General features: G+C 38.1%; 1 protein-coding gene across 1 annotated transcript in view; it reads right to left on the bottom strand.

The window, feature by feature from the left end:
• Positions 1 to 27,036, bottom strand: part of LOC131068674 (probable proteasome inhibitor) — a 50,537-nt gene that overhangs the window by 10,739 nt on the left and 12,762 nt on the right. Inside the window, exon 4 of the mRNA XM_058003914.2 lies at positions 24,900 to 24,983. Within this exon, the coding sequence (XP_057859897.2) occupies positions 24,900 to 24,983 (84 nt within the window). The remainder of the gene's footprint in view (positions 1 to 24,899; positions 24,984 to 27,036) is intronic.

Raw genomic sequence — 27,036 nt, 5'->3', positions numbered from 1 at the left:
CAGGAGCGAAATTCATGATTAAGTCCCAATTCCATCATTTCTCTACTCCAAAATGCCTCCCAAGTCAAGCATACACTAGTCTTCTCTCCACCAAGGCCTAGGAATCCATCTCTTGATCTCAATCATGAGCAAACTAGGTGATTTTGAGAATTTCGCTCTGGACCCTTTGGAAGGGTCAGGAGCGAAATTCATGATTTGTTTGATTTCTCTCACTTAGCTCTATCCTTCTCACTTTCTTTTACTTGGCTCAAAATCTTCACTTCTAGGACTCACAACTTGCTTAAATGCATGCCTAAGGATGTTTTTAATCTCAATCAACACTAGGTTTGATGCAAAATTGGGAGCAAAATAGAGGTTTTAAGAATTTCGCTCTAGACCCTTTGGAAGCATCAGGAGCGAAATTCATGATTAAGTCCCAATTCCATCATTTCTCTACTCCAAAATGCCTCCCAAGTCAAGCATACACTAGTCTTCTCTCCACCAAGGCCTAGGAATCCATCTCTTGATCTCAATCATGAGCAAACTAGGTGATTTTGAGAATTTTGCTCTGGACCCTTTGGAAGGGTCAGGAGCAAAATTCATGATTCGTTTGATTTCTCTCACTTAGCTCTATCCTTCTCACTTTCTTTTACCTAGACTCTCATCTTTGGATCCCTCTCTCATGAAAGCAACATTTGTTTGACCCCTAAGAAGGCCTGAAAGGAGAAATTTGCTCCAAATCATGGCCAAGGACAGGAACTATAGAGAATTTCGCTCTGGACCCCTTGGAAGGGTCGGGAGCGAAATTCAAGTTTTAGCTCAATTCCTTCACATTTGGTGGTCACAAGCTATTCAAAGGCATGCCTAGGGACATCTTCAAGCTCAATTCACCTTGATAAACACTTATCTTAACATAGAATTGAGAGAAAAAGGAGATTTTGAGAATTTCGCTCTGGACCCTTTGGAAGGGTCAGTAGCGAAATTCAAGTTTTAGGCTTGATCTCTTATTTCTTGAACTCCAATCTCCATTGCAAAGCTAATATAAATCAATCCATCTTTAACCACGCCATAGAAACCAAGGATTTGACCTCATCTCAAGGGAAAATAGGTGTTTTCAAGAATTTCGCTCTAGACCCTTTGGAAGGGTCAGGAGTGAAATTTAAGGTTTAGGACAGAATCCTTCACTCCTTCACTTTTAATCACTTCCTAAGGCAAAAACATGTTGATCCACTTCCAAATATGCCCAAGGAACTAAAATGTTGGCCTAAACAAGGAAGAAAATGAGGTTCATGGAGAATTTTGCTCTGGACCCTTTGGAAGGGTCAGGAGCGAAATTCACATTCTAGGTTGATTTCACACTTCTTCCATTCGATCCACCTTCAAACTTGATCAAACTCACCTCTCCTCACCACAATCAAGTCTATTTGCCATCCACTTAGCTCAAAATCCTCACTTTACAAGGACTTAGGCAGAATAGAGGGTCAAATTGAGGATTTGGCTCTGGACCCTATGGAAGGGTCAAGAGCGAAGTTCTCATTCTACGTTGATTTTCACCATTTCATCGCCTCAAACCTCCTTTCAAAGGCAAACATGCATCAAAGCCCTTCCAACACGCCTTAGAAGTCAACAAATTTGGTCATAACAAGGAGCAAAATAGAGGAAATGTGAATTTCGCTCTGGACCCTTTGGAAGGGTCAGGAGCGAAATTTTCATTTTAGGCTCATTTCTCAATTCCTTTCTCCTTTCCTTGGCTTGGATATAACTTGTTAGGCCTCCTTCCATCATCATCGAGTTCAAATTGGCATTCTCTTCAAGATTTTGTGAAAAAATAGGGTCTTGTATGAGTTTCGCTCTGGACCCTTTAGAAGGGTCAGGAGCGAAATTCACCCTTTGGCTCAAATCCTGACTTCATTTTCACATTTCTTCATCCAAACAAGTGAATTGCCTTCAATAATACTTGGGACATGGATTAATTCATAGCTTTGGTCAATGTAGAGTGTCCTATAGAGGAAGGGTCAAGAGCGAAATTCATGATTTGCTCAAATTTCTTAACCTTTTCATCAAATCATCGGATCTAGACTTGTCCAAAGCATCTCCAAAGGACAGATAGGTCAACTTCACATCAAATTATGCCTAGGACTTCATCTTTCACCTATTGGATTAATCTAAAAAACCCAAAGATGATACTCACTCACAAAGCTTCACTGTCTTGCTTGACCTCAGACCATACACAAAAAGCAAAACTTGACCTAAGGAAGGCCTTAAAGAAACCCTGACCTAGACCATCTTCTGACTCACCCTAGCTCAAGCAGAGCCTGCTATCTTAATGATCCCTCTTACAACTCTCAAAGTGCAAAAGCTAATAGACAAGAACCTAAAAAGACCTAAAAAAACAAACCCTATAAAGTAGAAAGTAGGGGTCCCCATTTGCAATGGGGCGATGTGTGAATACGTCACAACACTACCCCGAAACTCCGGAACCCTCAAGTTCCCAAGTTCCTAAGTCTTCCCAACTTTGGTGACCCGGGTCTCTAAAGTTTCCCCCAACTTCGGTGACCCAGGTCTCCGAAGTCTTCCCAACTCCTAGTTGGCGACACTTCCGGATGGCGTGATCGACACTCAAGGCTTTAAATGCTCCAACAGTTTTGATGACTTACGCACTTTCTTTTGTGGAGCCACAGTGGTGCATTTAATGTTTTTGGCAGGATTTCCATCAAGGGAGGTACGGGGCCATGCATGTTGCAGTGACTTATGTCATTTCTGCATACTCTGACTTTGGAAGGTCAATCAATCCACCCTTCTCAAGGTTGCCTTTTGTGGGTATGGCTAGGTTGCTTGCATGTACAGAAGTCAAGTGCATGCACTTCCCTGCACTACCCAGATTGACATACAGGGGCCAAATCAGATTCACCTATGAAGAATGAATAAGAAATCAGGCAACTAGTGGGCAGTCTCATCTACCTTACTACTACCAGACCCGATTTCAGTTTTGGAGTGAGCTACATTTCACAGTTCATGACAACCCCCAAGGCTGATCATTGGGTAGCAGCAAAGTGTGTGCTGCGTCATGTGAAAGGCACTTCTGATTTTGGTCTTCTTTACAACAAAAGTCATGATCTTAGACTCATTGGTTACATAGACTCAAATTGGGCAGTTTTCGTTCAAGACAAAAAATCAACATCTAGGTATGCTTTCAATTTGGGATTTGGTGCAGTCACATGGACTAGCAAGAAGTAGCAAGCGGTGGCTCTTTCCTTGACAAAAGCAGAGTATCAAGGAATAGTTAAGGCAACTTGTGAGGCAATTTGGCTTTGAAGTATGCTTTCGGACATGCAGATGTCTCAAGCAAATCCTACTCCCCTTTACTATGACAATCAAGGGGTGCTCAAACTGGCCAAGAATCCAGTCTTCCACAAGAGAACCAAGCATGTTAAACTTCATTGTCATTTCATTCAGAAGTTGGTTGAAGACGGATCAGTTTAGTTGTTGTATGTTTCGGCATCGGATCAGACAGCGGATATCCTCACCAAGTCTCTGAGCCCGAACAAGTTTGTAAAATTTAGGGGGCTACTTGGTGTAGTTGATAAATTGACCATTAAGGGAGGGTATTAGAATAATATCATATTTATTTATTATTAATGGTCAATATTGTAACATATGTAAATATAAGGTTTTTATTTTACGTTTGTTTCTTTTTAGAAACATTAGTTATGTAATTCTTTAAATGATCTTTCGATCATTTCATAAATTCATTCAGATTTTTACCAACACAACTAATCTACCTACACCCTTGCAATTCCACCCTAGTCATGGAAATGTGGCTAAATTCAATGTTAGAGGAGGTATAGAGGATGATCAAGAGAACCAATTCAAAGTTCATGGAGATAATAGTTTGGGTGATTGAATGATTGATGAAGATGAAGATAAGATAACATTCAATTTCCTCCAAGGACAAAAATTTCCCCATCAAGTGCAATTTGTGCTAGGCATCGAATTCCTTCTTATCATGGAAATTCCAACCAATCAAAATCCTTCTACATCATGAAATAGCGCTTTCAAAATGCCTAGTCAATATTGCAATTGCGCTCCCAAAATCCTTGACCACCATGGATTTGCGCCAAGGAAATTCCTCTTTCATAGTGCATTTGCGCTCACTCCAATTCCTTCTCCAACAGGCAATCGTGATTTCCACTATAGGGTGCAAAGTTTCTTAAGGAATCATTGCAAGGAAGAAAGCAAGGGAGGTGAAGAGACAACATGAAGACTTCAGATTGACAATGAAAGTGCAAAGGCAAGATTCACACTTCAAGGATGATATAGAGTATGATCGAGTTCAAGGTATTCAAATTCAAGACATTACTCTACAATGAGAGAATTTTTAAAACAATCTTGAAATCCCAAGGTTAGAGTTAGGACATTCAAGATATCCTTAAGATGGTGCTACTACAAGAAAATCAATCATATCAAGAAAATATTCCACAAGTCAGGAACTACACCAAGGAATTCAAATCTAAGGCAAGGAATTCCAAACATCATGAAGGATGCCTAAGAAAGGAAGTAATTCAGTATTCTGGAGTTATCAAGGAGAGGAGGTAAAATTCTCTAACATGAGGATGGAAATGCATCATCAAGAGGAGGATTTCTGAATGTCAACAAGTGAAATGTGATCAAGGAAAAATGACAAGTTAAGCAAAGATAGAGACTTGATCAAGATGATACAATTTGGGAATATGTCCCATCATCATCAAGCTTGGAAATGTTGAGTATCAAGAGATATTGCTCAAGATGGAGGACTTCCTTGTGATGATTTACAAGATATGCATGATGAGTTGGCACCTAGTCATTATCAAGCCAATTTCATCATTCCAAGTCAACACGTCAAGTACAACGAACCTGACTCATCCAAGAAGAAAGCGACACATGGCACTACATTGGAGTTCGTTCAACATACCTAACCTCAATTCCTATTGGTGCAAATTCAAGGATGGACATGTGTCCAAACATTGTAATTTTATCATTGGCCATAAAAAATTAGTTATAACTAACCCTAATCAGGGTTTCATTTTGTAATCTCGGCCATTGAACTTGAATCAATCATGGCCCTTAAATTGTAATTGAGGGATCTAGAAACGGCCCAGCCCTCGCTATTGTAAAGGTTAATAGTTCAATAATAGACGATGGTGGATAGCCTTAGAAAGTAGTAGAGTAGCAGGAGGAGAGAAGAAATTGTTGCCAAGTTTATGTTGAAATCAATTCAATACTTTCGTTGAAGTTATGGTGGATCTATGTGTCGTGCTTTACATTTTGCATGGTTTCTTGTTACTTCTCGATTAGTTAAAGTTCATTGATTTCAAGAGAGAAGCGTGTTGATATGCGATGAATTCCTTGGTTCATAATTTTTGTGGTTTGTTGATTGTAAGCTATAGTGCAAAGTTAGCTTGAAGCTCATTATTGCTAAAAGTTCGATTGTGAATGTTTCATTTGGATTGTGCCAACATTGGGTATTTGAATGAGTGGTTCGTAGTATGGAAATCTTTCATTTCCTTGGGAGATTGCACCAACGTTGTGTAGTTGTCGTTATCATAGCAAAGCAAAGCTCAGTTTGAAGGAGTTTGTCAATCAAAGCATTATCAATTATTATCATTGTCCTTAGGTGTTAACATAGGTTAATCTCTCTAAACCCTTTTCCTTTTTGCCTTTTGTTTGAGTTCGAGGTAGGAGAAGAGCATCACTGGATTGTCACATCAGATGATAAAGTTCCAGCTACGATTCATTAGCATAACTCTTTTTGTGTATTACCAGCATATCACATCATATTCACTGAGACTATCCATTTGTAAAGTCAAGACCTAACTAAAAAAACCTTGAAGTCACCTCGTTTGATCATGCAATTTAGCATTTGAGGAGTCTTTGCTCAAAAGAGGATATGATCCTTAGTATTTTATTTTGAGTTTGCGGTGTCATAAAAAACACGTCAACAAAATCGGTGCCCAAGTCGAACTCTAGACGAACCTGGTTCGAACTCAAGAATTTCTGACGTCGCAGCCGTCCAAAAATGGGCCCCACAAGCCAAAAAAATCAATTAAAAATTAAAAATGCACCCCAACCCTAATTTTACCCTACCTTTCCTTCCTCTTGTCATTACACCTCATTTTTTCCACACAAAACTTACTTTCTCACCATTTTTTTCTCTTATCTGGTTTTGAAGGTTGTTGATTTAGATGTTACAATTGCACAGCTTGCCCAAGTGGGAGTGGCAATCTAATGGATTGAGGTTAAAATGAAGTTGAACCAAATGTTGACCTTAATGCTTCTAATGAAGATGAATACAGAATATGGATATCAAACATAGATTGTAATTTGAATTTTCATTGTGTAATGACATTTGGAGACTTGAATATTATTAGTTTTGCAAATTATGAATGTGATATTATGAGGTATTTAGAAAATTTAATTATTGGCAATTATGGATTTATGAATATTATGAATGTGATATTATGAGGTATTTAGAAAATTTAATTATTGGCAATTATGGATTTATGAATATCACTCTTATAGTTATATTTTATAATTTTGATGTTTGAACATATATATCTCTATGTGTGTGTGTGTGTGTGCACGGACGTACCCGTACCCGTACCCAAGGAAAAAAAATTGTTGTCCGTGTACCCAAACCCGTAACTTGTACCTGCACCCATACCCAAATCGGCAACTTAGAGGTATAGGCTTTAGAGACTTAAAGGAACATGGCATAGCCCTTGTTAAAGGGATACTCAAAGGCCTAAAAGAGAAAGAGCCATTGAAGATTCTGCTAAAGAACAATAACTAATTGGCTGTCCCAAAACATGCCAAAGCTTGGAAGCTCCTTCCCCTTTGTGACCTCTTGTTTGGTAGCTTTCCTATCTCCCCTTCTGGTTCTAGTGTCTTCAAAAGCCTGTGGAGAACCTGGGATCTTATTAGAGATTTAATTAAAAACAGCAACCTTAAGGATAATAGTAGAATCAGTTTCCACCCTCCTAGATCATTATGATGGAACTTATTTCATAAAGGTAAACCCCTAGCTCAACTACACGCCTGTTTAGCAAAGTCTTGGTTTAAGAAAGGTATCAAATCCCTCAATGACATTCTATGTAATGGGCAGTTAAGATGTTGGGCCTCCTTAAGCTTTGAATTATTTGCCTTCATCCCAATGGAGGACATACTCAATAATCAAGGAGTCTGTAATACCCTTCAGTTTTCCATTAATTGTGGTTCTGACAGTGATATTATTATTCTTTCAAGTGGTTTGCTGGATCCAATCTAGACAGAGTTAGCACCAAAAATGTATACAACTCCTTGCTGGAATCCATGGAAATCACAAACTATCTCAATAAAATCTGGAACATCAACTTGTCTAATAAGCAATGGTCAAAAATTTTCACTCTATTGTGGTCTAATGTACTTGAACCTAAACAAGCATGCTTTAAATGGTTACTTATATTGCAAAACTTACCATGTTCTTTCTCATCTACTAGTATGAATGATTGCATAATATGCAGGAAACCTGAAACTGTACAACATATTTTCTTTGAATGTTTCTATACTAAAAAATTTGGAATCTCTTATGTGCTAACATGAATGGGTGGGGGGACAAAGGTACAGTCAAATGGCAAGAAATTTTATGTGGTCATGTACCTGATATGGACATGTATTTTAATTGTTATTGGCTTCTTCTTTCAAATGAAATTTTATGGTTTTTAACTTTTTAAGGAAAAGGAGAAATGAAGAATGGTTCCAAAAGAGTAGGAGGGTACTTACTGTTGGTGTTGGAAATAAGCCACACCCGGACCGACGATGGACTAGTCCAAGAGGGGCCAGTAGCTCAGTGGTAGAGCACTCCAGCAGCGTATGGAAGGTCCTAGGTTCGAGTCCTAGCTGGTCCATGTCTCAACATGGTATCAGAGCCAGGTCAAGGCTAGGAGCCTCAAGCACACGAGAGGTGTGGCTTAAGGGGGGGTGTTGGTGTTGGAAATAAGCCACACCCGGACCGACGATGGACTGGTCCAAGAGGGGCCAGTAGCTTAGCGGTAGAGCACTCCAGCAGTGTATGGAAGGTCCTAGGTTCGAGTCCTAGCTGGTCCATGTCTCAACACTTACTGAGTCTAACAGATGCCTCACCTTTCACGATATTTCTCTGTAAGAGACTACAACCGTGGAGATCCAAAAAGAAGTTTGTCCAACTGACAAAGACTAGCACTGCGGATGTAAACAAAGCAGAAATAAAATATGTAATGCATTACCCTTTCAATAAATCAGACAACATCCCTTTCCTAAAAGATTACTATGAATTTCAGAGGAAATACAAAAGCAAATTCCCTGTGGAGACACTGAAGAGAGATCTGTAGCAGAGTGAGAGAACAAATTTTCATGTCAACAAAGGAGAGGAGTTCTCAGTTGAGGTGGTGAGATCCAATGAGGACCTTTTGAAAATTGAACCACCTCTGGGATGGAATGATTTAGACTCCTACAGTGACAGCAGAAATTTCTAAGGGCGACCATAAACAGTTACAGTTTTGTCAAATATCTTCAATGTTATGTTCTTATAGGCAATTTTGTAAATATCAACAGCTACAGTTCAGTCTTTATATTAGTCTTTTTGTAGCTATAAATGACTCCTTTTGATATCCTCACATCTTCTACTGGCCTTGCATGGCCAGCAATCTGTATTAGCAGATATTAGCGATATAGACCCTGCATGGTCTTGCAAGTATTGACGTAGCACTGATGATATAAACCACTTACATATGATGTAATTATTTGCAAATACTAACTAGTAACCTATTTTCAATACAAAAAAAATATTATTTTAAACTGTTTTACCATAACTGTGCTAAAAAAAATCTATTTAATCATTTAAGAAAAGAAAAGAAAAATTAAATAACTCTTTAGTAAATAAAATAAATTAAGTAAATATAAGTAACATTTCAGCATTTGAGGGTTCAACAATAAGTTTCTAGCCACTTGTTTATATTTTTAGTTTGCTGTTCCAATTTTGGTTTGTTTCCAAAAATCAGAAAAATACAAAAATATCAGATATTTCCAAAATTTCTTAAAAAGGGACATTACATTTTCCATTCCAATATTGATGTCAATCTTGCTAGAAGGATATTGGGAAACCGCTTAAGAAAATTTTTGGATGTAGTTCAAAATAAAGTGAAGCATTCTCACATCACTATACTCAAACTTGTGTTGCGAAGGATTTGGATAAAGGGTTGCCTAACGAAAATATTTTGAAAAAGAAACCTAGAGCTTAGATGCTAATTTTGGATCATGTGGATGCCCCCTTCTGATGTCACTTTTGTTTTGTGTATGGGCATTTGGCTTCTCATTGCCCAAAGAGGAGCTCTAATCCTCCCCATGAATTCAAGAAGCAGCTCTCTTCTCAATCCACCTGGTGGTAAGAAACTGAAGCTCATCATCTCGACATTTTCCCACGGCAGGTGAATGAAACTTATGAGAATGTCAAAAATGGTTTAGACCACCGAAGGGCTTTGAATGCTTCTACCAATAAAAAGGTGGACAGTGAGACTACTTAGTAATGAGTGTTGATGCCAAAAGGGAAGATTTTGATCAAGTTCCTTCTAAAATTTTGAAGAACGCTCCTATTATTTCAGAAATGGATGCAAAGACACCTTCAATATTAGAGGTTATAGAGGATGGTACAAACGATGTGTACTCTACCAAGCATTAATGTACAATGGTGAGAAAGAAGTAACACTCGCTGGGGAAGATCACTCATAAAATGACTCTAAGATCTTCCAAGAATATGAGGAAGAATTCTCACATATTAATCATGAGCAAACTAGGTGATTTTGAGAATTTCGCTCTGGACCCTTTGGAGGGGTCAGGAGTGAAATTCAAGATTTGTTTGATTTCTCTCACTTAGCTCTATCCTTCTCACTTTCTTTTACTTGGCTCAGAATCTTCACTTCTAGGACTCACAACTTGCTTAAATGCATGCCTAAGGATGTTTTTAATCTCAATCAACACTAGGTTTGATGCAAAATTGGGAGCAAAATAGAGGTTTTAAGAATTTCGCTTTGGATCCTTTGGAAGGATCAGGAGAGAAATTCATGATTAAGTCCCAATTCCATCATTTCTCTACTCCAAAATGCCTCCCAAGTCAAGCATACACTAGTCTTCTCTCCACCAAGGCCTAGGAATCCATCTCTTGATCTCAATCATGAGCAAACTAGGTGATTTTGAGAATTTCGCTCTGGACCCTTTGGAAGGGTCAGGAGCGAAATTCATGATTCGTTTAGGCTCTTGAATTTAATTATTGGCAATTATGGATTTATTATGTTTAGGCTCTTGAATTTGTTTGGTTTTTTTTTAAGGTAATAATATACCTTTTTTTTAGATTCAAATAAGTTGTAAGGTTATTTGAATCTAGCATAGAAGGCCATTTTTTTTAGCAAGTCCAAGTCCCTTTCCCAAGTTACTATTAGCAAAAAACAATGTTAATTGATGAGAGGAAGATGGTGGAGCAAGTATATGTCACAAGGGAAGCACAGTGCTTTGGTGCAAGAAGCTCTTCTTTTAAACTAGAGCAACACGTGGGGAGGAGTTTTGTCCTGCAAGTTTTCTCCTCCTCTTCTTTTTGAGGGGATAATTTTGTTCATGGGTACCTAACATGACTACATATTTGTCAAGACCCATTCACCAATCTTTCCTACCCACCTAAACTACTATTATGAGGGGTTGTTGGTGCCTATTTTATTTTTGCATTTAGTTAATTATTTTATTGCATAGTATGCACCTAAGATATGATAAGTTTGCTTAAGGTAGGTTGTACTTGCATCATGTAACTTGAACTTTTCAAGTTTGGTGGAGAATTGGTGGAGATGTGCACACATGTGACTACATCTCTATCCCACATGGGTTTCAATTCACATCTCTTGGCAGTGTATCCAATGTACCTGTAATCACAAAAGCTCGCACCCTTGCTGAGCTATCAATTCAGCAACCTTGTGAAACATGGAAACAACCCCGAAGTGTGGGACCTTGCACAAGGGGTTGAATCTTCGAAGAAGGCCAGCTTCCTTCTCAATCCAAGTGCAGGTGTTGAACCAACTCAACACTTCAAAACTTCCTACTAACTGTTGTGACCATTTCACACATCGCCCCATTGAAATGGGGACCCCCTCATTTTGCTCGGTTTTGCCTGTTCTTCTCTCTGCTTTTAGGGTTTTGAGTAAGTGAGTGAGTCATCTGGACTAGGGCTAAGCCTTAGGGTTTCCTGTTGATATTTTCAAGCCGAAGTCCAGTCAAATTTTGAAGATTATTGAGCATCCTCGCGTGAATTGCAATTTTGAAATAGGATGAGTCTGTCAGGGTGTCGGGTGTGTCTGACTAGGTCCAGTAGGAATTTTGAAAGCAAGTCCAAATTTTGCCTAAGTGTTAGTGATGGAATTGTGCAATTTTGTCCGGGTGAATTTTGACCAAATTTTGGAAAGTTTGATAAGCGACCCCTGGCCTTGGAGATGACCTAATTATGCCTTGTGAAGTGACTGAAAGCCTAAATTCTTGATATTTTGGCCTATAGAGGCAAAATCGCTCCTGTCCTTCAGTCAAGGACCAGGGCGAAATTAGTATTTTATGCATCTTGGTCATTGACTTGTTTCATTTGTCTTGTGCAGGGTCGCCAGGAAATGCAATCGAGTATGAATTGAAGGTTTTGAAGATTTTTTGAGACTCAAAATGGCGAATTTTTTAGGTTTAAGACCAAATCGCTCCTGTCCCTCTCCCAGGGACCAGGGCGAAATAGCTTACTTAGGGCATTTTTGGCCTTACTTGATCAAATTGAAGTGTCAAGGACGCAATAAGGGGTGAAATCAACATGATGGAGTATTTAGACTTAGTCGTTTGCAATGAAAAGTTGAACATTTGACCTTAAGGACACAAATCGCTCCTATCCCTCACTGAAGGACCGGAGCTTGTTTCTCAAAGTTGCACTGTCCTTGCAGGGCCAAGACGATTTTTGGATTGGAAGAGATCAAGGAGGGCATCTTTTGTCCATTGAATATAGTTTGAAGTAATTTGCAAACAAGGAAATGTGCTAAAATGACAAAATCGCTCCTGTCCCTCATTGAAGGACCGGAGCTTGAACACCAAGTTTGCCTTATTTTTGCAAGATTAAATGATTTCGCAATGTGGAAGAGATCAAGGAAGGTGAGTTTTGCCTATTGAATATAACTTGAATGGATCCCGAAAGAGAAAATTTACCCAAAAAGTCAAGTTCGCTCCTGTCCCTCTGTCAGGGACCAAGGCGAATTTTAAAGATAGCTCCTGTCCCTCTCCAAGGGACCAGAGCGATTTTCTCAAAGGACAAGTTTTGGACCAAGGAAAAGCGAATTTCAAGCTAGAGATGAATGAAGGGCGACCCAACCAATCCGTCAAAGATGAATTTTGAAAGTTGGCGAAACACAATTGAGCTAATAAATACAAAATCGCTCCTGTCCTTCAGTCAAGGACCAGGGCGAAATATACATTATCTAGCATTCCCTTCCGAATTTGGTTAAGTCCAGGCCAAAGGGCAGGATGGTAAAGATGTTTGGAATGCCTCAAAAAAGAACGAAGTTGTAAATAACTCGAGAACTTGATGAAATTGCCCAAGGCGCTCTTGTCCCTCTCCAAGGGACCAGAGCGATTTTCTTAGAGGACAAGTTTTTGGCGAAGACGAAGAAAGTTTTAAGTTTGAGGCAAAAGAAGGCGTAGTCGTTCCATTGAAGATAATTTTGAAGGTTGCAAGATGCAAAGTGAAACATATTTTGTCCTAGGCGCTCCTGTCCCTCTCCAAGGGACCAGAGCGATTTCCTCATGAAGCAAATTTCCCACAAAGTTAGAACAAGTTTCATGTTGGAGACGAGTGAAAGGGAGCATAATGAATCCATTGAAGATAGTTTTAAACGTTGGCAATGAATGACTTAGCCTATAGAGGTAAAATCGCTCCTGTCCCTCTGCCAGGGACCAGGGCGAAATATAGATTATCAAGTCGTCCCTTCCAAGTTTGGTCGGATCCAAGCCAAGGCACAAGGTGGCGAAGATGTTGGAGGTGCTTCGAAGGAAAGCAAGGTTACAGAGACCACGAAAAGTGATGAGAAATGACTAAGGCGCTCCTGTCCCTCTCCAAGGGACTAGAGCGAAATATGCAAGTGTGTCCAATTTTGAGGTGTCACTTCCGTTTCAAACGTTCAAGGAGGAGTAAGAGACACTATTTTACATTTTGAAAGCAATTGAAAGTTGATATGATCAAGGATTAGCACAAGGAACAAAAGTTCGCTCCTGTCCTTCACTGGAGGACCAGGGCGATATTCATTGAAACAATCATTTCCTTCCTAGACCACGTCAAGGCAAGGACATGCAAGATCGAAAATGTCTTTAGGAAGATGATGAACAAGGGGTTAACGTCGAAAGTCAACAATTTTGAGCTCAAACACAAAGTTCGCTCCTGTCCCTCTGCCAGGGACCAGAGCGATATTGTTAATATTCCAAAATCCTCCCATGATTAGGCGCCAATATTTTCGAAATGCATTAAATGCTAAAAATCGATAAAACTTGAAATATTTAATTGAATTAGCATTTAAAAATAGCGCATGAGGCATTTAATGATTAATTTAGCCTTTTTAAAAATCGAAATTATTAAATAGAAAGGCATTAAAATTAATTAATTATTAAATTAAATAAAAAGAGAGCGCTTGGGTTTTATTTTAATGTTTTTACAAAAGTCGGCCTCCTCTTTTTATTTAAATTTTGTTATTATTTGCCTTATTTCCAAGTCGGCCTATAGGGATTGCAAAGAGGTGAGCGCCTATATAATGAAGGTATGTGAGCATGTTTTAACCATCATTCAATCATTGTTCATATGCGATTTGGAGAGGCGAATAAGGAAGTGCGAGATCTCATCAAGAGGAGTGCGAACTTTGTTTATGGTGGAGCGAATTTGCCCTCAAGGTGGTGAAGTTAATAAAGGAGACGCATTTGCTAGAGGAAGCTCACGTTGAAGACTTCAATCCTCATTTTGCCTAGGTGAATTTCCTAATTTTGCATCCTTTTGTTAGAGTTAGCTCTCAAAGTGAGGTATGGCGAAATTCCCTTGTTCAAATTTTGAATTTTAATCGTCCTAGTCTCAGTCTCGAATTTTGAATTTTGAAATTTTGAATTTCCAGTAGCTCAATCGTATTTAGGAAATGATAACTCAAAGACTTATCATGAAGTTTCCTAAATTCTATCTTTAATCTAATCTATATTTCTATATTGCAAAATCTGTTACTCATTATGAAATGTTGTGTAGGTGTCACGATGGCGACCCCGAAGGCAGGAGCATCTACCAGTCGTCCAGCCCTCATGAAGGAAGATCAGAAGAACGAAGAATTGGAGACCAAGATCGTGTCTAAATGGAGCAACATTGGAGATACCAACTTGGGAAACTTCAGTGTGAGGAAGTTTCGAGAGGTCCCTTACATTGGCAAGCCATCACCTGTCGCGAGAAGAATAATTGAAAGTGGCATTATCAAGGCGGCCGGCTTCCCTCCAGCAGTCTAGTGCCATGAGTTGATGATTGAGTGTGCTCACCATTATGATCCACAGTCCAGATCGATAGTCTCCAAGGAGGGAGACACTTTTGCTTATCTTTCAGAGGAGGCTATCAGTGAAGCTCTTCACCTACCAGAACATAAAGATATGATTTATAAAAGCTTAGAAGGAGCCAGGTCCATGTATGAAGATGATCCAGACACTTGCTTGAGCATCATCAACAAGAATTGGTTACTCAAGAGTCGTCCTCGCCTGAGCAAGATTCCGAACACACCACATAGGATCGACTTCCAGGAGGAATACAGAGATTTGATAACATTACTCAACCGAGTTACAGGGGCTCCTCAAGCCTTCTATTTTGAGAAGTGGATGTTCTACTTCATCCAAGTGATAGTTCAAGGTAAAGGAACAATTCATTGGGCTAGAATGATTAGCCATTGCTTGGACGTGCAGTTAAGGAGACTGAAGGCTACCAAGTCTTTCCACATGAGTTCATACATCATATATGCCTTGATCAGGGGTTTTGAATATGCAGGATTACCTCACAGAGGAGTGATCGGGAGAGGGCCTGAGGAAGTCAGAGTTTGTGATTCCTATGTTCATTTGCATCATCCTCCAGGAAGTGACTACAAGTTGGTCAATGATACCTTCACGATGAACATCACCAGGACATTGCAAGGCGGGATTCACAATCGGCTATCTCAAGATGCACAAGAGCTTGTGAAGAGGTACAGTGCTTGGTTCATCCAATTTCAGAAGTTTACATATATTAGAGTTCATGGATGTCCGTCACCTCCCTACATGTTGCCGAGATATCCGACAGACAGAATAGTGTTACTTGAGGTAACTAGACAATTGGCAGCGTATGCAAAGGCATTCAGACACAGGCATGGAAATGGAGTTCTTGTGCCTATCATACTAGGAAATTCAGTTGAGGTATGTCCTAATGCTCTAGCCATGGATGATGCAGAAAAGGAGTTAACTTTATATTCATTTTCATTCTTTGCCATGAGAGAGAGTTTTGATCCTTATGGGTATATAGAAGAGACAGTCGGAAGGAAATACAGACATGAACCTCAGGTAGAGGACTTTGTGATGAATCTCTCAGATGATCTTGAAGTGAAAAGAAAGATGCATTCCAGATTGCCTTTAGACTTTATCAGGAAATGCAAAATTTACAGAGTGGCCGACCAAGCTCAGGACAGTGGCAGACATCTCCAATCATCTTATGACCGAGAGAGCAAAGCAGTGAAGCTAGATTGGAATGAACCTGAAATTTTGGATCTAGATGCCTTGATGGCTCCAGTTTTGTCTTGTACTCGCAGATGGGTTGATGTGCAACATCAAAAGTTGAGAGAGCAAGGCATATCTATGACTTTTACTTTGGAGGAAAGGCCATCCGAAGGAGGAGCAAGTGTAAGTGAAGGTAATCCTAATCCCAGAAACACAAGTGAAGGCAACCTTCGAAGCGTAAGTGAAGGCAACCCCCATCCTAGAGGCTCAAAGAGAAAAGAGAGACCCGAGAAAAGAGAATCCTCCAAGAAGAAGCAAGAAGCCAACAGAGATCGTTCATCCGGCACATCTTCTCGACAGGAGAAGAGGACACTTGAAATGGAGGAATCTATGGAATCAATGGTACAGAACGATAAACAGGAAGAAGGACAGGCACCTCAACGTTCATCAAGCCAATCTTTCCGAGTTAATGAGTTACATGAAGACAAGAACGATGACAAAGTGACATCTCCTCTCAGAGAAGAAGAAACCTTGCTTAAGGAGATACAGGTTAGAGAAACAAGATCTGCCATTCCAGATTGGTTAAAAGAGAGACTAACAAGGGTGATTGTGATCGAGGACGAGGATAATGTGATTGATTTAGAGAGCCTTGTTGGAAATTCTCAGGAAGTGACAGAAAGGAGGAAGGCTACTAAGATGTCCAAGGTGATCAGAGATGAGACAGGATCCAAGAAATTGCAGATAGCTACACCAGCAGTGGACAAGTATGAAGGTGAGATCCTCGCAGAGGAATATGATGTAGAGACATTTGAGCTTGGTCCACTCACGGCCGAGCAGACGTTGGATGATGCCACTGATTCATTTGAGGCACTTAAGGACAAGCTTAGGGAAGAAATGGAAAAGAATAGGAAGCTTGAGCGAGAGGTTAGTGCTTGGAGAGGCTACTTTAGTCATCTCAATCAGCCTTTGAGACGTCAGGATCCAGCAGTATCTCCTGCACAGGCACATCCCCTTGAATCAGTTGGCGAGGCAGAGAGAGTCAGGAGTTTGGTTCAGCTTATGAGCTCTTGGATTGACAAATCCCATACAGTTGCTATTGAATTTGCAACAAGGATGATGCAGACCATTCACCGAGCTATTCAGGTTCTTGAGGTCATCCACAACCTAATGATAACTGTAGCTGCTTTTGCTCATACTAAGGATGTTATCATTCCTGTCCTGCAAGTAATCAGACAAACATCAAGGAAGGTCTTAGCACAAGAAAAGATAATAGATGGAGGACCTCATAGTTTACTCCAATGGTCAACTTTACTCCAGATGAAGGAAGTTCTTTTTGAGGATATCAGTAACAAATGCAATCAGGTTGAAGAGATTATCCATCCGATCCAGGACAAAGTGTTTGAAGTATTATGTACTATTCTTGGCAGGAGGATTGCAGTTGAGACAGATGTGGATTTGCAAGAATTAGAAGAAAGAGTCAAGGTCACCTTTTGCAAAGATGAGAATGTTATTACAGATGAGCAACGGGATCAGATGTTTGCCACCATGCTCCTGATTGAGAAGATCAAAGAACTTGAACCTGGATGGGACACTGCTCTGCTCAAGGCTTTCGATCAGGTCATACACTTGGAGGAACGAATGAAGAATCTTCCCGAGATTCCAATTGCTGAGATCGAAGGAATCGTGTCTAGATTCATTGCATATGCTAAAAAGGAGCATTGGAAAGGGAATAAGATTCTAGAAGAAAGGTTGTTATAGATGATGTGGCACCTTAATTGTCATTGGTCTATGTTTCCTAGATTTTTGTGCCAAATTTAATATTTGGCTATGCATTTAATGTTGTGCAATAAAAAGGGAACTTTTGTAATAAAACCCTAATTAGGGTTTAGGTGTCATAATCTTGGCCGTTGATCTTCTTTTGATCTGGACCATTCATTGTAATTGAGGATGCTATTTATACCCTCATTCATTTTCATTTTGAGAGAGATAGATAGGAGAAATTAGAATTAAGAGAGAGCAATAAGAAATAGTTAGAGTTTTTGAGAAGCAAGTTATTTTGTAGCAAGATTGAGCTTTGAAGAAGGAATTTCAAACAATTGTTGTTTATGATGGCTTTGAGATCAATAAAATATTGAAGTTATGGTGTTTTATTGCAATTCTTGTGGTTATCTTCATGGTTGTTTATTCTCTTGAATCATTCTCAGTCAAAGTAGTATTTAAGTTTGAAGGACTAAGTGTTGGGCTTGATCTTTGGTGAGATTCACATTCCAAACCACTAGCTTCTTACTGATTGTAAGGACGCCTTGTGTGGTCGACTGGAAATATTTGGATTGCATAAACCTTCATTCATTATTGAGTCATTGATATGTACCTTCATGGTAGTGCCTATGATTCTTGATGATTTGAAAATCATTATTCACCTTAGAAGATCGCATCAGTTTCAGTAAAGTTGTAATTCCTTGGCAATACTGAAGTTGGTAGAATCTTGCCAAGTCTAGCCTACATTGAGTCATTCTTAGGATTAGATTAGAGTTTATCTCTTGCAAGCCTTACCCTTTTGATCTTTTTTGGAATTCATTAGTATTAGGAAATCTTGTTCCTGCAATTCGGATACGTAGTTCCCCTTGATGAAACAGCAATCACAACGACCACTGGTGCTTATCCACACGTAGAGACCCTACATAAAAGAACATTGGAGTCACCCTGATTGATCCTTTTGCGACATCTTCAGCAATCAGAGACTTTATTCAAGAGAGGATAAGGTACCCTTGGGTATTTTATTCTGTGTATGATTGTGTACAAAATACACGTCAACACTAACCTATCCTAACAGCTTGCAATGGAAAAGGGAAGAGGGAAATGATTAAAATGAAAGGAGGTGATGCACCAAGATAAGAGATTGTTCCTCTCCCCGCCCAAAATGGCACAAGGAATCAACTGAAATACCCAAGAGATGCACAAACTTCAATTGCATGAGTGACCCAAACGCATATATGGAGGTTAGAATTTGCTAAGTGTCGAGAGGGGGGAAAGATTCCCACAAGTCACACTCAGAAAACAAGCTAACAAAGCATATATGGAGAGAAGAGCCACAAAACATACACCTATGATGAAGGTAAGGAAACATACACAACATGCATAAGTTGAAGGAAAGACAAGAATGTAATTTCAATTCATTCAAAGGCAAAAGGCCAAACTTACAGTTGCAGAAATAAAAAAATAATTACAAGTGTTCAAGAGAAGAGAAAGAACATAGGAAAGCTCAAGGCAGCAGGAAGAGAACCCTTTACAATGAGGCTTAACAGCCTTTATATAAAAATCAATAAAAAAATAAAAATAAAAAGTTACAAGAGTGAACATGACCCCCTGTATGTCAGTCTGGGAGTGCAGGGAAGTCATGCACTTGACTTCTATGCATGCAAGCAGCCTAGCCATACCCTGAAAAGGCAACCCTGAGAAGGGTGGATTGACTGACCTTCCAAAGTCAGAGTATGCAGACATGACATAAGTCACCACAACAAGCATGGCCTTGTACCTCTCCTAATGGAAATCCTGCCAAAAACATTAAATGCACCCCTGTGGCTCCACAAAAGAAGTTGCACAAGTCACAAAAGTTGTCGGAGCATTTAAAGCCTTGAGTGTCGATCATGCCATCCGAAAGTGTCGCCAATCGGAAAGAAGTCTAGGAACTTCAGAAACTCGGGTTCCCAAAGTGGGGAAGACAAGGAAAGAACTAAGGAACCTCGAGGTTTCGAAGTTCCAGGGAAGAGGAAAGAAATGCAGCAAGGAACAGTTCTGGAGTTCTAGAAAACTAGAAAAGGGCTAAGGAAGGAACTTCGGAACCTCGGGGTTCCGAAGTTCTAGGGGAACTAGAGAGAAAAGGCAAGGAGGGAAGGAGGTTCCGAAGTTCCGAAAAGAAGAAAGGGAAGGCTAAGGAAGGAACTTCGGAAACTCGGGGTTCCGGAGTTCCGAGGAAGAGGAAGAAGAAGGGAGGAGGGAACCTCGGAACCTCGGGGTTCTGGAGTTCAGGAAAAGGAAAGGAAAAGAAACTTCGGAACCTCAGGGTTTCAGAGTTCCAAGGGACTAAGAAGGAGGCAAGGAAAAGGCGGAATTGAGCAAAGGAACTTCAAAACCTTGGGGTTCTGGAGTTCCGAGGAAGGGAAAACGAAAAGAAAGGAACTTCGAAACCTTGGGTTTCCAGAGTTCCGATGAAGAGGAGAAAACGAAGAGGGAACTTGGGAACCTCGGGGGTTCCGGAGTTCTGGAGAAGGAAAACAGGAGAAGACAAAGAGAAGGAACTTCGGAACCTCGGGGTTCCGAAGTTCCGAGGAGGGAAGAAAAGGCGAAGGGGGGAACCTCCTCCGGGCAAGGCAACACCTCACACTTCATGATTCTTTTGCTTTCTCTTTGATCAACTAAGGCAGTGTTGGTCCATGGATCGTATCTCTGATCGGTTCTTACTGATGGACCAAGGGTGTCATAAAATGACAACAGTACCCACCTATTGCTTTCATATGAACAATCGATCTAATCATGTTGTAATCCATCCTTTGATTAGAATAGAATTTTTGTATCATATTGATCATCTTTGAGCTTGCCTTTAGCTTTCTTGATATTGGGTAGCTACCTTTTAATGAATTTGGGAACCCAATTGAACCTCTATTATTTTAACTAAAGTACTCAAAGTGCTCTATGACACCTTGCCAACTTTCAAGGCCTGAAAAGTTGTTTGAAGCTTTAATTAGCTTTCTTGATATTGGGTAGCTACCTTTTAATGAATTTGGGAACCCAATTGAACCTCTATTATTTTAACTAAAGTACTCTATGACACCTCGCCAACTTTCAAGGCTAGAAAAGGTTGTTTGAAGCTTTAAAAATCAATTTTAAAGAATTTTCCATGATTTTCAAAAACTTAAATACTTAATATCTTCAAATCTAGAACTGATCTTGGCTCAAACTCAACCACAATGTAAATTTACCATTTTGGAGCTTGAGGGAAAATTTCAAGTCCACATGTGCTCATATGCAAACTTACTAAAACTAGAAGGCCTTGATATATTTAGTCCTTTTTGAAAATTTGAAAGTTCTAAATTGTTCTCTAGGACTTGAAAGGAAATAAGCTTCAAGAATATTCGCCAAACCAAACAAAAACCAAAATAAAACATTTTTTGGGTGATGCAAGATTGATCTTACACCCGAGATGCTCATGCATTACCTTCAAAGCCAAGTCTTAAAAGTAGGAATCATGAAATTACTAGAAAATGTTGTAGGGAGCATACTTTCAATTGACCACAAAAGAAACGAAAAATATACATAGGAAGCCCTCTCTATAAATGAGATTGATATCAAATTGTATCCCAAGGTCTCTCAAAGTCAATTATTGTACAGAGGCAAAAAAGAGGATGGTAACATATGCAAGATCTATTCTCTGGAAATGTTTCAGGCCAAATAGAGAATTCAACACACTTCTCAACGCTTGAATCCTAGTGGGTTGCAAGCAAAAATATGGTTCTAAAAGAATTAAAATCAATTTGAGAAAATGCAGTAGCAAATAGAAGCAAGCACACGCAACAAACAAGAACAAGATATGCAATAGAATCAACCCACCTTTCAAAGTCTCATTGGATTCTAACTAAAGAATGATGTGCATGGTAAATATTTGTTTGTGATTCATTCCCATTTGAGTAACAATTGTTGCCCATGAATCAACGAGGAAATTAGGTACAAGATCTTCACACCAAAGTTTGGCTCATAACATTAAGTTATGACCAAGGTCCAAAATAAAAATACCCTGCGAAGTAAACATTAATCTTCTATTCAAAGCATTCTTTGTTTGATTATTACTCTTCACAAAAATTTATGCATGGTAGACAAACAATGGGATCAAAAGATTCATCCATATGTCAGCTTTCTATATTCCATGAGGTTACCCAAACAAGGAATTTGTCACAACTAGCATATATCCAATTCACAACTCTACTTCACACCTTCATTTTCAACATAGAGATCTCTTTGTCACTAAATTCTTATCAATAATTTATATATATGTTAAAGAGTGATATCAATTTCAAAGTATGTCTAGTGAATAGTTGAATATCACCTCCATTGATACATACAAGCCTTTTTCACAAAGCTCATCCAAGAGATATAGGATAGAGAATGAGCTCATCAAAGAACCAACCTTGCATCCAAAATTGCACAAGCTAAGTTTCTCTCTAGGCTAGCTAAAAGTATGATATCATCCATTCTAAAAGGAAAATCACATTTTCCCTACAAAATCAAAGACTTGGTTAGCCTTGTAACTCGTCCAAAAGTTGATTATCGCTCCATCTACAAAATCTAACATCCACAAAATATAGAATTGTGGAATCATACCTATTTATTTAGAAAATGAAAGGGTTTTTCATCAGCTTTGAGACATTGTCAATATCAAAGATGCATATCTCATGATTTGAAAATTACAACAGCATGCCCTTTTACATATGAAATCCATGTCATATCTTGCCAAGATCACATCACATCCTTAATTATGTAGAAAATGCATGTTGCAATCTAGCCCATGAGTAACATTTCATCAAGTTATTTAGTTCAACGGAGATCTAATTGGGATATAGGCACAATTGATACATACTTACCATTTGCAACTTCTTCAGTTGATTGTAATATCCCATTTTAGAATTTACTTATTTTTTCTTTAAATAGATATCCCACACTCACAATAGGGCTTGCAATAATTAATTACAAATATTATTTTATAATTTTGATACATATCTGCCATAATCCTTCTTATAGTTTGCAGCTATTTCCTTTGTAGAATGTCTTGAAATATTCCCCCACTAACTTGATGAAGAAATTAAGGGTTTCCATCATTGAATTTCTAATCTATGAGGGGTCACGTCCTCAAGATTGCTGAATCATTGATTCATACTCCATGAAGGAAAAATGAATAATTATATCTGCTGAATTGCCCTTCTTTTCCCTCGATTTATCTTCTTATATGCCCCATTTTCTCCAATAGTCATAACTCTTTGGATCCCTCTTGACTTTTTTTTAGTAAATTATTATTTATTCTTTATTAGAAGGAAACCACTGCTATTAAAGAATTAATTTATAATAACTACTAATTATGAATTCCTGTCCTCTTAACTAGCGCCTAATATCTTCTTGCATTTATTTATTAATATTGAAGGGCCTATTATTCAATGGAAATGTTTAGGTGGGGGTATGGCATTGATTACCACAATTTAATCATGGTCACCAATTTTTTGTTTTAATATCCTATTGGGAATTTTGAGCTCTCTAAGCTATTCCTATTGTATCAAATATGAAGAGATTTTGCCTAATCTTGCTTCGTCTTCTATTGTCTTATAGCAAAAGAAACAATTTACTAGTTAGTAATTATGAGTGTAAATAGAAACATTTAATCTTATTTCATTTCAATTTGCAAAAACTATTTTATTATATGAAGCACAACTAGATTTGCTTATCTCAAGAGAGGTCCTGATTTTTCTTATTTCTAAATCTAGTTTTACATCTTATAGTCAGGAATTGCCAGCTAAATGTCTCCAGTGAAAAATATGCATCTTGTAATGTCCCTTAGGGGAAATGGCTAAAAATGCCCTAGTTATAGATCCTAGTAGGGGTTAAGAGTAAGTACCTTAGCCTCTGCTGAGTCAAACCTGCAAGACAAAGTTAGAAGATACCATGAATTACATTAAGGTTTGATCATGTAAGTAAATATATTCAGAATTAACTATGGGGAAAGGCTTATGCAACAATATCAGAGATAAAGACATAGATTTGGACAGTGGAAAATATATTCATGTAGGGTGTCTTATCAATAGTTTTCCCTACGTAGTATTGTTGTGTAGAGTGCCATATAGCAGTTCTCCCTACCCAACATAGTTGTGTAGGGTGCCCTATAGCAGTTCTCCCTAATTCATATTTACAGGGTGCCCTTATCAGCAGTTCTCACTGATTTTCATGAATTGGTTCAGTTTGTTCAGACTGTTATAAATACACTAATTATTATCAGTATTGGTGTATTTAATAACAATGAGATTATTTATCAGACGATTATCAGTAACCAGATTTGTTGGTTAATAATCAGATTGGTCATTGATTTCCATGTGTAATTAGTATTCAGACCATTTAAATAATTTACCAATACCCAGGTTCGTTTGTCCACATCCAATTCATTATCAATCTTCAGACAATTTAGAATATTTACTAGAACTTAGATTGCTACCAATTCAGATTATTGCAGGGTGAGCCGTAATTGTTTATACACAGAGATTAATGTATTCAACACCATATATCTGATTGTATCAGTATTAATATTATAGAATATAACTGCTGTGAGAATGTAAAGGGGGATATATACATACCAAAGAATATGTGATGCCCTGTGATCGTGGAATTATGAGTTTCTTACCCAAACGTAGTTTCCGTACCTTGTTCCTTCGATGGATGGCTCTCCTCAATAATTGAGTTCCATCTCTACTTTATATCTTTACTCTTGAAGGAGACACACCCCTTCAACATTGCTGCCCTTTGCAAGAGTTACACCTTTTCTTTACTAATTACTGTCAATAATTTAATTAATTTAAATGCCTTTTATTATCTTTGGCACCTTTATATTAATAAAGCTGATGATGTTCTGATGATGACAAACTTTCCCTTGAGAAAACAAGAGCAAATATACGGTGGTTAGGCCTAATAAAATATGACGCTAGACAAAACAGGTTCTTGTGTCAGAAATTATCTCCTCTAACGTGGGGGTTTCCTTATGAAGGTGTACGCCTAGCAACTCAAGGAAATAATGCACCAACTTGCACCCATCAGTATCCATCTTTCATTTGAAAATATGTATTAATTTTATTTTATTATTATTATTATACTTATAATTATAATATTTATTTATTTAATTTTAATATTTTAAATTATTATTAAATCTCATTAAAAAAAGGGACATTACACATCTCTTCATTTCACAATGTAGTTGTTAGAATTTTGCATCCCTTTAAAACCCATTGAATAATATATAAAATAATCTCAAGATACAATGATCTAATAAAACTTAAAAGACAAGCATTTCTCCAAAAACATCATACCCAGATGAATCTGGCTGATACACTGGCCTTCCCAATACTGGTTGGCTCTCATTTGCTTCCTGTCCACTAGAAGTTGCCGTTGACCTGTCAAATATAAAACTATATTACCTTAGCAAGACACAAGATTACAAATGCAATAACATATTTCTAAAATTTCAAATAGGAAAACAAGCATAATGAGAACCATCTAAAAGAATGGCATAGCATGAAGGAAGTCCTACCAAGCATGGAAGCTCAAGGTGTTATCTTAACAAAAATTAGTAAGACATCTGAATGGAATCTAATTATGAAGCCAAAGCCATTGCTCTTCTTCATCGAGTTTGGATGGCCTTAGAAAGTAGGTACGTTGAACTTTCAATCGAATAGGTCTTGTTATGGTATCAATCTTGACAAAAAAACCCAAGTAATTTGAGTTGAAAATTTGGAAATCTATGAGAAGTGTGAAATGATGTTAAATTAAGTCTGTGTAATCCTTCTTAATTGTGACACCATGCATAAACCACTTTCACTACAATCCAATGTATCTAACAATCGTAGGACATAAACATGCCATGCCTTTTTAATCTTTGATTACTATCAATATTGACAATGGACACAAACAAGCTTCTCCACAAGCAGTAAAGTTAAAGCCTAGAACCACTTCTAACAAAATGAGAAGAACAAACATTTCATCTAAGCTCTTTACTAGATCAAGGATGAAACTGGTATTGTGAGAAGATAGTGACAGACAAAAAAGAGGATCGGTACCTATGCAATCAGGGTTAAGGTCCACTCAAACCTAAACAAAAGGAAAAGAAAACAAACAGCATCCAAGAGTAATAAACATATCTTGATGAGTGTGAGAAATCAATAACAAAAAGACCGTAGAAAAAAAAAATTAGCTGGCAAAATGAGAAAAGAAAAAAGGGGAATTTAAGGGTATTTAGTGTGGGGCATAACATATAAAGGTTACTGGAACTGGCATTATGTTTACACCTACTCAACTACTACTCCACAAAATGACACATTCTCAAACTGCTATTAAATCATTAATTGTATCAGCATTCTATAGATCTGAAGAAAAGAAGACAACACAAAAAATGAGAGAAGCGGCAACAGCCATTAAACCCATATCAATCCAATTTAAGTTGGCATACCATAAGCTTGAATCCTTTAAAAATCAACTTAGCCATATCTTAAATACTACAGTGGTTACAGCAGAAGCTGGGGGCACGTCCTTTGTTACTGGATATGGCAAGAAAAATGGAGAAATCACTCATAAACTGGAGAGACGTAGTACAAACCATGTCCTCAATGGCAAGATACCAGTCTAAAAGATGATATAAAAAATCAACTAACTATTGGTTGCTGATAACAAAAAAATTATAGCATTGCTTGATGAGGTAAAATTTGAGAATAGTTTTATTTGACTTTGTAGAAGATGTTTGAAGGGAAAAATCACTTGTTATCTTTTTTTGTAGGGAAAAATCACTTGTTATCTTTTTTTGTTTGCTCTCATTAAGATACTGGACTGTTCCGCATTCAGCCACCTGAGCCATACAATTCATGCCCGCTTTTGAAAACATTGTGGTATCCTTGAGATTTAGTTGGTACAAAAATCACCCCTTTTTGTTTAATGGCTATCAAATTGTCAATGCTACATCAGGTATGAATGCCTTGGTCAATTTAGCCTTTTTGAAGCTGCTTTCTGTACCAATGCTTGTAATGGATTGGTTAAGTTTCAAGGGTTCTGTGATTCATTTATGCTGACACTTACTTGTTACTTTTATTATTTTCACTTAATGGGCTTGAAATTTAGTGTAAATGTCAATGCCAAAATAAAATACTCACTTGTATTTCCTCAGTCACATACTTAAGTGAACGGAAACCTGTATGTCCCCATTTATTTAAAATTAATTTTGGAAATTAATTAACCCATTTTTATTCCATGGGTTAACAAGTAAGAATAGGAAGAAAGATTCAAATAATATTTATTATTGTCCATTCATTTTTACAACCAAAAGAACAATTAAATATTAGATTAAATTCTCATAAGGCCCATTTTGAGATGTTCGAAATTGTGCCCTTTGGTGTTAATGAAAAATTAGTTTCAAGAAAGAATCAATCGTTACACATGGAAGGAATTTTGAGGCAACTC

The sequence above is a fragment of the Cryptomeria japonica genome, chromosome 6, assembly GCF_030272615.1.
Source record: "Cryptomeria japonica chromosome 6, Sugi_1.0, whole genome shotgun sequence".
Taxonomy (NCBI): Eukaryota; Viridiplantae; Streptophyta; class Pinopsida; order Cupressales; family Cupressaceae; genus Cryptomeria; species Cryptomeria japonica.
Note: the sequence above shows the minus strand (reverse complement) of the source record. Positions and strands in the feature narration are given on the sequence as shown.